The sequence below is a fragment of the Poecilia formosa genome, unplaced genomic scaffold, assembly GCF_000485575.1.
Source record: "Poecilia formosa unplaced genomic scaffold, Poecilia_formosa-5.1.2 Scaffold377, whole genome shotgun sequence".
In the NCBI taxonomy this organism is placed as follows: Eukaryota; Metazoa; Chordata; class Actinopteri; order Cyprinodontiformes; family Poeciliidae; genus Poecilia; species Poecilia formosa.
In genome coordinates, this window is record NW_006800316.1 from 142,403 (window position 1) to 153,501 (window position 11,099).

Sequence of the window (11,099 nt, forward strand, 5' to 3'; positions counted from 1 at the left end):
TGAGAGCGCTATAAAAACCAAAAACATTTCAGTTATGACTTAAATTTAATGTCAATCTAAAGTCCAAACACATTTCAAGCACAAATATAAGAGCTTCCAACGACTTGTGAATTTAACCTTCAGCAAATCTGTTGATAAATGCCAAAATCAAAAACAGCTGCAGCGTAACAGATGGAATGAAATTCATCTTTGTTTCATTTGGTCTCCGTCACTGCTCTCAGAAGAACATTTATAAATGCTGTTAAGGCTGACAGTCTGTAAAACTGCGTTTTAAAGCAGGGTTTAAAATACTCAGTTGTACAGGCAGACTAAAGCAGAATCAAAATTTAACAGCAGAAGCTGGAGTTTATGGTGGAAAACAACTACACCACTGTATGTATTAAAACTTTGCCATGTGAAAATATCAGAAGTAGACAGTGGTCTATTAAAAAAAAACAAAAAAACTTTAACTCCAGCTGTCATTTCTTTGTTTTAAGGCAACTTCCTTTGCAGTCCTCTGTCAAAACAGATACTTTCGACAGGATTCTGATCCACAGCGACACTCCACTCGAATCCTTTTCTTTGGTGACGTAGGGAGTCCTGCTAGACTGAAACTGGAGTCCATTTTGGTACTTTCTGTGTCCACTGGATCAACTAGAAACAAAGAAAGCAAGGCTCACATAGAAAGTCGGAGGGTTTTGGTTTTTTCCCCCCGTAAAAGCAGACTTCAAAAATCTATAAGAGAATATACAAAAGTGAGTGATACTTACTTTGCATCTTGTAGTCGAACGTCAGCTCTTCTCCAGCACGAATCGCCCGTGTTGAAAATAAAGCGATTCTGGGAAGCCTCTCGTCAATGTTGTCAATGAACACATTGAAGACCTGCAGGTTTGGGTTACACTACAAAAAGAAAAGATTCTCAGGCTCAAATATCACAAGAATAAAAAGCAATGCCCTTATGTATTTTTAAGAAAATCATACCGCAGCACCTTTAAAAAAACACAACAACAAAAACTGCATATTTTTATGTAAATGGCTATTAAAGTTGAACTGCAACTTGTCCTCAACATTGAGCAGCTAAAACTATGAAACAACCATTAAAAGGGTTTAAGACTAACGAAAATGAAAATCTCAAAATCTAAGACAGCCATGAACAGAAAAGCAAAATTAAGTGGCATATTGAACATCCGCTCCACAGATTTAATGAGTTGATTTGTCATTAAATCTGCTACGTATAACCCTTACAAGCACAAAGAGTACATGTGAAGTAACATAGATGCTTACAATGACGAGAGAAAATCAATTTGTCCACTTTTATACAAGTGAGGGTTTTTTAATCGGTCGTACTATTTATTTACCGTATTTTTATTTTTTTATGAAAATTGCTGAATTTACACATTGCCTAAAGAAGACTGGGTTGAGGCAGAGCTGTGACAGTACGTCACAGTGAGTAGCGACAGGGGGCAACAAGAGAAAAACACATTGCACAAAGAACAGACTACAGAAAAAGATTTGTTGAAAACGAGCTTCTGTGTGAAGAGAGGAGGATGCTTTTTGTCTATAAAGAAATAATCAGCAATCGAGTGAGTATGCATTTTATTTGTGTACATGACATGGCTGCAGCTGCGTTGTAGAGGTTTGGACAGAACTGATTGTCGACTTTAGAAGGAGTAAAGCAGACATTCAGAGGAAGTCTAATTCAAATCAGGTACTTAGTAATTTTGATCTCAATTACTAATTGTTAATTATGCCCTTTGCACTCACTTATAGTTATTCATTTGGCAGACAGAAGTACTAAAAGATGTTTGGACTGTGGAGTGAACGCACTCTGCAGACACTTACGCTGTGATTGACGAAGTGGGAAATGTTTCCTAAGTGAGCTGCATCCACAGTGTAAACATCTTCCACATAGTCCAGGTCAAACAGGTACGTAGAGCCCTGGCAGTCGTAGAAATGGCCCCTCTTCTCTGCTTCGTCTGTCGTAATGATCTGAGGAAACGATGGAACATGTAACACAACGCATAAATGCCTCAACATTCACATGTGTGGAAACAGTATCTGAAATGTACACGTTGCAAACTGCACGAGAGTAATACAGTGGGCAAATCCCCAAAATATGCGTGCCTGAATCACCAGCTGCAGACGGATCGCTCGACATGCGCGCATGGATCAGCTTGCCTGCGCTTTCGACTTTCTTACCGCAAGGGATGATGCGTTCAAGGCTGGTGAAAAGCTCACATATCTGAGTATTTCCAGATTTATTGGAAATACTGTAATTTTAACTTGGTCCAGCAGCACAAAACCACTATATTAAAGATATGCACTCAAAGTGGATTCTACAACTATTAGCTTTCTAGGCTGCACTGCTGAAATATACCAATTTAAATGGGAAGGTTCTTTTTTTTTCCCAGGGAAAATAAAACCTTCCAGAAAAGTAACGAGAGCAGTAGCACTGGTTTGTCATGAGACAATGCACCATTTTCTGAAGTGCGATATTAATGTACAACTATAAGAGAAGGTGTTCACAGTGGATGTGGGTGTGAATGTACAGAAGGGTGTTGCGTTCACCCAAGGAGGGGAAAAAAAAAAAAGACATAACAGTGTAATAATATGGACCATTTAACAATTTCAAGCCGGTTTGTGTTCATCTTAATGAATGCTTCTAATGGTCATGATTTAGATCACACATTTTAAACTTTGATCAATAAACGCCAAGCAAGAATGATTCTGTTAACATTAAATTAAAGAAGTACATAATCTAAATTTAATGCAAATTGAGCAGAAATAAGAAAATTTACTACACATAAATATTTATATAGTGCCATTATTACATAATGGCACTATATATATTACATATAAATATATATTACATATAAATATTTATTACATGTTGAAGCCAGATCTGGCTTCAACATGTAATAAACCGCCTCATGTAATTATAGTGTAATTTTTGTGCGATAATCAACCGTTGCGATCATTTAGTAGGCCATTACATTATCACTTTTTAAAAAGAGCAATCTACATTTTTAATAATTGTTGCATTATGCAATAATGTTATTGCATAATGTGGCTTAAACTATCACAAAATATGCTCAAGGATTTTTTTTTTTTTTTAACATTTTGCTTTGATCACATGATGCAGTATTATTCTGAAGTCAGATTTTGTTACATTATTGGCTACATAATGCTGCCTTACAGTGCAGAAAGAAAATAGCCATTCCACAAAGAGTCACAATGTGCGGCCGCCAGGCTAAGCCTTGTTTGTTTTCATTCTGAATAGGTTATTTTAATACCATGTCTTCCAGTAGCATTTTCCAGGAAAAGAACATTTTCACCTAAATTGGTATATTTCAGTAGTGAAGCCTACAAAGTTAACATTTGTCGAGTCCAGCAACTTTGACAGAAGTGCATGTCTTTACTACAATGGTTTTATGCTACTTGGCAACGCCAAAAGGACGGAGTAATTTCTATTAAATCTGTTAACGCTCCAAGCCTTTCAACTGCCTTCAACGCAGCATTACAATCACGACTCTCAGATATCCCAGGTCACCAACAGCCTTGAACGTGTCAGCTCATTTGTGTTGTGGATTTGTATGCGCAGTTTGAAACCTGTAAGTTTGACCACTTGTGACACTGGTGTGTAAATGTAGTGTAAAGCACTTTGGGGATCCTCTGGATTTGATAAAGCGTGATACAATAACAGGCCATTTAAATTTGAGAAATTGCAGCACATATGTGGATCCTGAGGTGCACACTTTATGCATTGTGTTATGCACATTTGTGAATTGTATTGTACACTTACAAATGTTGTTGTAGGCCTGTGGATCTGATTGCACACATATAAATTTGAGACTGATTTAGTTCCATAGGCTTCACCTACATTTGATTCATTTTGCAGATCTTTTGTTTTCATTTTGCAGATCTTTTGTTTTTAAGGCTTTGCTTCTTACTGCACCATTACCCTACCCTCCTGCTCCCTGCTGATCAGCTTTTCCTCATGGTGTCCAACACAAAACAGAAGCTTAGGAAGGACCGTGCCTTTGCTGCGACAGGTTTTAAAATGTGGAATAAGTGACCAGAGAAATAATTTTTAATCCCTTCTTAAAACTCTTTTCTTTGTCGAGGCCTTCGACACCATGCAAGATGTTGATATCATTTTCGTAGTCTTTTATTACATGGATGGGAATGTATTTTTAGACTATTTTCTATTTCTGTGTTTTATGTTTTTGTGTCTTTATAATGGCATTTGTATTGTTTTTATGCATTCTGCACAGCACTTTGGTCCCTTTGGCGCACAGTGTCCTGCATGTTGTAGATGCTTCTCCGTATTAAACACATGTAATTCAGATGAGTGCAGTTCTGCTGTGTTGAAGCAGGGAAACACCCAAGACATGCAGGGCAGTGTGCCACAATGACCAGGGTTGGGAAACACTGACCTTACATAAATAAGCTTTCCATATTGCGCAGAACACTGCAGGTCTCCTCACCACAACACGAACAGGAAACTAAACACCAACCTAGCTACATCTGTTGACAAAACAGCTCTTTTTAGAATAGCTTAATTTCATCATCACATCAAGAATATAATTATTAGCTAAGCTGTACTTAGTGAGCAACACACAGGGCACAGGTTTACCTAAGAAAAAATTTAACCCGAGTTTACTCAAAGAATACAACAACATTTGAGCAGGTCTCACCTCTCCAACATACTCCATGACAAATGTGTTCTTCTTGATGTGCTGCAGCGTGCGGACGCCCCAGCCGCGGCCGTTCTCCGTCTTAAAGATGCACAGGTCGAACTGGATGCCTTTCTGCACCACTCTGTTGGCGCAGTCGGGACCGCAGCTGCATCTGGAGTTGCACTCGTAGATGGGCTGTCCTGGCCGGATCCGTACTTGACCCCTGTCGTTGTAGGCCATCCGATGGAGCGAGGCCCCCGGGCAGCAGCCATTCACCGGCTCGTTCACGCAGTCCGTGCATTCGCAGCCGACGGCCATTTCGTTGATCACGATGCCTGGACCGACTTTGTAGTTGTTAATGTAGGTGAAGTGTTTTGGAGGGCCGTCTAGGTCCACTTCGTTTATGACAAAAATGCGGCCCGGGTGATTGCGAGTCTTGTTTAAATGGATTTCCCACTGATGCAGACTCTGACGGAGTTTGGCTTTCTGAATCAGGATCGAGACAGTTTCTTTATCCAACCTCTTGGGGAGGCCACGCCCCTTTTGGCGCTTCAGGATTTGATCCAGGTCCAGGTGGAAGAGTTTCATGAGTTTTGGACATTTGAGGTTCCTTTTGGGTTCCCACGTATTGACAGATTCTGAGAAGCCTTTCCACTTAACAAAGTAGAACTCTTCTCCCTGAAACACACAAAAACTTTAGATAGTCCTCCCAAAGACTGATCTGCACATCCGTCTCCAAGTTAAAGAGAGATGACTCAATTAAAATGTTCAGTATATTTATGTGCTGCCAATTCACAACAAATGTCTTGAGGCGCTTTACATAAACAAATCAGTTTTAAAAAAAGTTAATAAATTAAGGGTGTCTAATTGGATAAAACAATTCTAATTATTTTATCCAATTAGAATTTGTTTCTATCATTCTAAAGGGTACTTAAAAAGCAGTCCTCTAATGAAAACAGATTTTACAAATTGAAATCAAGAGTTTTTGTTTTGTTTTGTTTTGTTTTTTGCCTACTTGCACGCAAACACAGACATTGTGCAATTTTAGCACTACTTTTTCCAAGTTTAGATTACTTATATTGAATTATTTACTGTTCTAATAACTTGTTTATTGATACTGCTGCTTTACAGCATAGCTAAGCTCAGTCAAAGCATACTGTCGTAATAACTGACAGTATGCTTTTCTACACTGGTTTCAAAACAAAAGGTGTGGACAAGATAAGACACTTTAGCAATAAATCTGGTGAAACTTGAGACAATATTTGTAGTTTCATGTGTTGGTTTTCTGGGAAATAAAAAAAGAATGGATATATAAGTAAAACCTGGCTAAACTATATCTTCTGTAAATCAGTTAATGAAAAAAAATATTAAGAAAATGCATCTTATTTCTTGACATTAAAAAAAACTGAAAAATGTACAGAACTAGTTATATTTATTGCTAAAATAATAATACCATACCTCCCTGGTCCTCTTGTAATCACAGAGAAACTCCACTTCATAGTCATTGACGTTGGCTCTGTTGACATTAAGCTCTTGACAGTACAGCCTCTCCCCACGGCAAAGCGTCTCTAGCTCATCCGAAGTTATCTTGCAAGGTACGCAGCAATCTGCAAAAATCAAAAAGATGGACTTAAATGCAGACGGCAACGGAAGGCAAAATGCGTCGTTTTAGTGTAATTCAAAAGCGCAAATTACAACAATAACAGAACCCTTGGGACATAATTTATTGATGTTTTTGAACATGTGTCCATATAAACCAAGAGAATGTTGGCTTTTTGGAGAGAGAGAAAAAAAAACACAGCTCATTATTTAGAAAAGGATTAGGAGAAATATTTGTTTTTACTGTTCTGGCTGAGCTAACTGACTCATTTTCAAAAACAGATCAAAATATAACTTGTAAGTCTAAATGTGACCCCGGGTACGTCTAAGTAAAGATCCACAGACATTTAATCGTTTTCAAGGCGCTGCTTCCCGCGTGGAGCTCTCCTTTATCTCAGGCCGTTCTGTCCCTCTTCCTTTCACAACAATCTTCCACACCAACATCCCACACACATGGCAACATGCTTCTCTAAACACACATTTTAACTCGTATTAAAACTTGACAACCGAATTCATGAAGAAGCGCAAGTAATTTGAATAATCCAGCACTCGCGATAAGGAAGATACTCTGCACAACAAAAACAACGTTGACAGTAAAGTTCTGACACAAAGACGACCCGTGGATTAGCAGAATAACAAGAATTCTCACATTACGACTTCCTAACGAGCAAATATGAGGATATCCCGAAAACACAGTTAAACAACATTCATGATACAGTACCTTTCAAAATTTGCGCCATGTTTTCCGCATAACCGCCAAAATACATTAAAACGCCAGTGGCTAAGACCGCCCTCCACCACGGATCTTAGCAGTTGCTGATTGGACAAGCTGCATTTCTTAGCCAAATCATTGGTGCAAAAGCAGAGGGACAGGAAAGACGCTCTGCTATTGGCTCGTTCGAGATAAACGAAGGAAAAGGTAGGTTGAGAGCAAGCCAGTGGAAGTTTATTGGTCGTTCTGAAGCGACCTCGTAGCTCAACAGAGGAAGACAAATCAGTCAGTATAGTTGAATGGCAGTACGAAACAATCACAAACTTATACTTTTTCACCAGCTCTCTTTAATCCACACACACTGCTGCCCCCCAGTCTGTTGGATAAGCTGATAACAGGTCAGTTCCCTTTAGAGAGGGTGCAGACTGAGGCAGAAAGCAGAAAGTGTGCTATGTGCTCCATTACTTCCTTCACCCTGCGTCATCTGTACAATGTGCTGGGTGGAGCGCATCGCTGGACAGTGACCGACTCTTTGTACTAACTGTATGTTTCAAAATGAGTTTGTATTTTACACTGCATCATTGGGCTTTAAATCTTTTTTTTACACATAACTAATAATCTACTTATTTCTTAATGAATGAGTGAATAGAACTTGTGTCTGGTCTCACCTGGCATAAAATCTTTGGCTTATGCTGAATAAAACACAACAAACTTGACTGTTGAAAATTGGTTTATACTTCTCTTAGATTTTTCCCATTACTTTTTCAGGATATAGTAAGACAAGACATATGATCTTATATTACTGATAATTTGAAACAACTTGAGATATAAATTGATTCTGATACAAACTTGAGTTTGATAATAGCGAATATGGTGACAATATTCTGATTATATTAGGTAAAGACTATTTACATAAATGCCGTTTCTTCAAATATGACCCACTGGAAGAATGTGCTACTCTTATGCAATATATTGTAACAGAAATTAAACTCTGGTCAATTTCTTACTTGTTTTAGTTAATTCTAAATGTTTGAGAAGAATTGGTACCATTTGTACTCTAATTTGTTAAGAGAATTTTGGGGGGAAATACAGCATCTCAGAGTATCTATCTCAGTATTATTTAAAAAAAGAAAAAAAAAAAAGTATCAGTGGCAGAAATGGACTTCCAGACTCTACGTATCCTCAAATTATTACTCAAGACCTTCCTGTTTAATCTCGCCTATCCACCACAGCCTCCTTTTCAATTGTTACTGTTATATGTGTATGTTTATGTATATATGTGTGAGTGTTATTTTTCTCTTGTAAAGCATCTTTAAATGTCCTAAAAAGCGCTCTAAAAATTGTATGTATGTATGTATGTATGTATGTATGTATGTATGTATGTATGTATGTATTACTATTATTATTAAATTGCTCTATATAAATAAAGTTAACTAAAGAGCAAAAAAGAACGTGAACACTTTCACAGGACACTTTTATTGTTTACACTGTCACAAAGACTCTGAACATTTACAGAAATTCTCATGGACTATGCAAAAAAATATCCAAAATATAATAAAAGAAACATGCAAACAGTTAGTGAACAGGACCAGTTTAAGAAAATAAACTGTGACAACATGATGAAGGATTTGCAAGATTAGGTCATTAATATTTACAGTAGTTTTAAAAACTTTACATATTTGTATGTTAAGTTTTTGTGGTCAGTACCCTTTAGAGGCACTCATGAATCCACAGTGCCTTTGTGTCATGAGTTTAGGTGTGAACTACACAATTCATGTTCATTACAGAACCTCGTTTTTATAGTTTATTTCACTCACATGGATGCAGATTGATACAAAAATATCAAAATTCAAGATATTTTGTGTAAAATAGTTTTAATGATGATTTTTTTTAATCTACTACAACAAGATCACTAAATTAAACGATAGAAAATCCAGCAAGCAAAAACGACCCAGTGGCTTGCCCAGTTCAGCTCGGACCACCTCTGAATGGTATGGATCGCTGCGTAACCCTTAAACAGAAATAACAAATATTACGGTTTAATTCGGATCTCAACCTTCTTCTCCAAGGTGTAGAAAACTATTGTGCTTTCATTCTGTGAACAACTATGTCTGAAAAAGAGTAAAGACACTTGATTGACCTGGTGTTCAGTGTAGATCTCACAGAGTATGAGTTTTCATAAAAACAGGCTGGGGTGAAATGTGCCAGCATATTCTTCCCTCAATATCAGAGCATTGGCATTAAGAATTAGAAAGATAGGACAGGCGTGTTACTATTTGGTCTTTTGCTAAAACAGCATGTACAAATTGAATTCTCTTCCAAAAACGTGGGTGGAGGTCAGTCCTGGCTGAGATGTCTGCTCTAAGTTTCCATGTTCTACCGTTTCATTAAATATAGAAAACAAAAAATACATTTTTTTTTTGTTTTCTAACAAAAACAATTCCCTCAGCAGTTCTAAAGTATGCTAACAAAAAGCTGACTTGTATATAAAATCACGGTTCCACTCTCCTAATTTCTAAATACAATCCTTACATAAAAGTTCTTTATTTATTAAAGCAACTTAAAAGCTTGTCTTTTATGAAAAAGTTAATACGGAGGTTATCTGTCTAGATTGTGAGGGGAAAATCCACTGTGCCTGGAGATGATCTTATACAAATAAATACAATACAATACAATACAATACAATACAATACAATACAATACAATACAAAGAAATGGAAACAAAATAATGAGACTGTTCTTCTTTATCACCATCATCAAGATCCCATGCGAATCTACCAGAATTGTTTACCTCTTCTACTTCCTGTTCATCAGATCCAGGATCAAACATGGAGCCCAAGTAGGTGAGATGGAAGATGACCAGCAAACTGAACACTAGATTCAGCAACAGCACCCAGGCATTCTAAAGAGCAGAGCAGAAACTGGAAATAAGAATCAATGTTCGAAATTCAGCAGTAAAAATCCAAACAGCTACAACCAAAGTGTGCCAGTGTACTGAATCTGTGTTCAATACCAGCATCTGGGAACTTTTCATGAGCTGTTAATATGCAACGTAAATATCACCAACTGTAAACTAAGTCTAAGTGCTATAAACAACATAGTATATACTTTTGTGTGTGAATACCGTTGGACCCAGAAATAAAACACATTTTTATACTCTTTTTCCTCTTCCTCAGATCAAACGTCTCTTGTTTTATTTTAGTTAGAAATACTAAAATTATTTCTAATTGGTAAATTCTAGAAAACTTAACAATATATATTTTTTAAGATTTCTTTTTTGTAACTTCATTGACATACATTTGGTCAGTTTTACGAATAACCAACAGGGGCTAGTCAGTCAAGTTTGTAAGTAACTCGCATACGCCTTTTCAGATCTGCCTACAACTTCTCAGGGCTTTGTGATGTTCACACTTAAAGTGTCACTGACATGATTTAAAAAGATTAACTATTGTGCTTTCATTCTGTGTACACAAAAGCTTTTGATAATAAGTGTTTCTCACACTATGAATAAAGAGTGTTGCTGATTCTGTCAAACCACCAGCACCGTAATTTGATCATCTTTTTTAAGGTAAACTGATGCATCAGTATAATGCACCAATATTATATTCTTCCTGTTTTGGTTAGTTAGTTAAAATGCATGGATAGCACTGCATGTTTAGAAATGTAACTGCTTTCTTTAGTTAATTTAACAGCAATAATAATAACAGTAGGAGCGCACCTTCTTGTGTCGATGGCTGCAGTCAGACCCACAGGGCCTGGACAGAATGCAGGCACTAAGGATGTATGCAAGCTTCTTTCTCAGAACTGACAACAGGGAAAAAAAGGTATCATTAATTCATCAATTAGCTAAAAGGAAATGGCATTTTATTTATGCAAAAGAAAAGTGCTGGACTTTAGGAATATGAGGTAAAGGGACATCTAGGAAAAATGTACTTAGATACTTAGAAGTAATTATTACATTTAATACAAATTTGAGTATAGAAGGGTGTTGAATGTTGATGTAGCAGAAAGGCAGAAGTAGCAAGTGGTGATGAAAGTTTAATAAAAATGCTTAACAAAAATGTACAAAAATCACAGGGAATGCAGGGAACCAGAGCAGAACAAAAAAAAAAAAAAAAAAAAAAAAAAAA

General features: G+C 36.9%; 2 protein-coding genes across 3 annotated transcripts in view; both read right to left on the reverse strand.

Annotated features, from left to right (window-relative positions):
• Positions 1 to 26: 26 nt before the first annotated feature.
• On the reverse strand, positions 27 to 7,087 carry suv39h1b (SUV39H1 histone lysine methyltransferase b). The gene is made up of 6 exons (XM_007575422.2): positions 6,979 to 7,087; positions 6,117 to 6,265; positions 4,677 to 5,336; positions 1,822 to 1,968; positions 750 to 879; positions 27 to 633 (listed from the first exon to the last, which is right to left on the reverse strand). The coding sequence occupies exons 1-6, from the start codon at positions 7,022 to 7,024 to the stop codon at positions 500 to 502; spliced, it is 1,266 nt and encodes a 421-aa protein (XP_007575484.1). The 5' UTR covers positions 7,025 to 7,087; the 3' UTR covers positions 27 to 499.
• A 1,348-nt stretch (positions 7,088 to 8,435) lies between these two features.
• Positions 8,436 to 11,099, reverse strand: part of LOC103154223 (protein-serine O-palmitoleoyltransferase porcupine-like) — an 11,953-nt gene continuing 9,289 nt past the window's right edge. For both annotated transcript variants that reach the window (XM_007575424.2, XM_007575423.2), the window contains 3 exons: positions 10,688 to 10,773; positions 9,761 to 9,871; positions 8,436 to 8,980 (listed from right to left, as the gene is read on the reverse strand). In XM_007575424.2, coding sequence (XP_007575486.1) covers positions 8,882 to 8,980; positions 9,761 to 9,871; positions 10,688 to 10,773 — 296 coding nt within the window. In that variant the 3' untranslated portion in view covers positions 8,436 to 8,881. The remainder of the gene's footprint in view (positions 8,981 to 9,760; positions 9,872 to 10,687; positions 10,774 to 11,099) is intronic.

Bases quoted from the DNA above. Each gene is read 5' to 3' on its own strand.
- suv39h1b (XM_007575422.2), bottom strand. From the start codon at position 7,024: ATGTATTTTGGCGGTTATGCGGAAAACATGGCGCAAATTTTGAAAG. The intron at 6,266-6,978 runs GTACTGTATCAT...TGATTTTTGCAG, and splicing joins CATGGCGCAAATTTTGAAAG to ATTGCTGCGTACCTTGCAAG. The intron at 880-1,821 runs GTAAGTGTCTGC...TTCTTTTTGTAG, and splicing joins CCCACTTCGTCAATCACAGC to TGTAACCCAAACCTGCAGGT.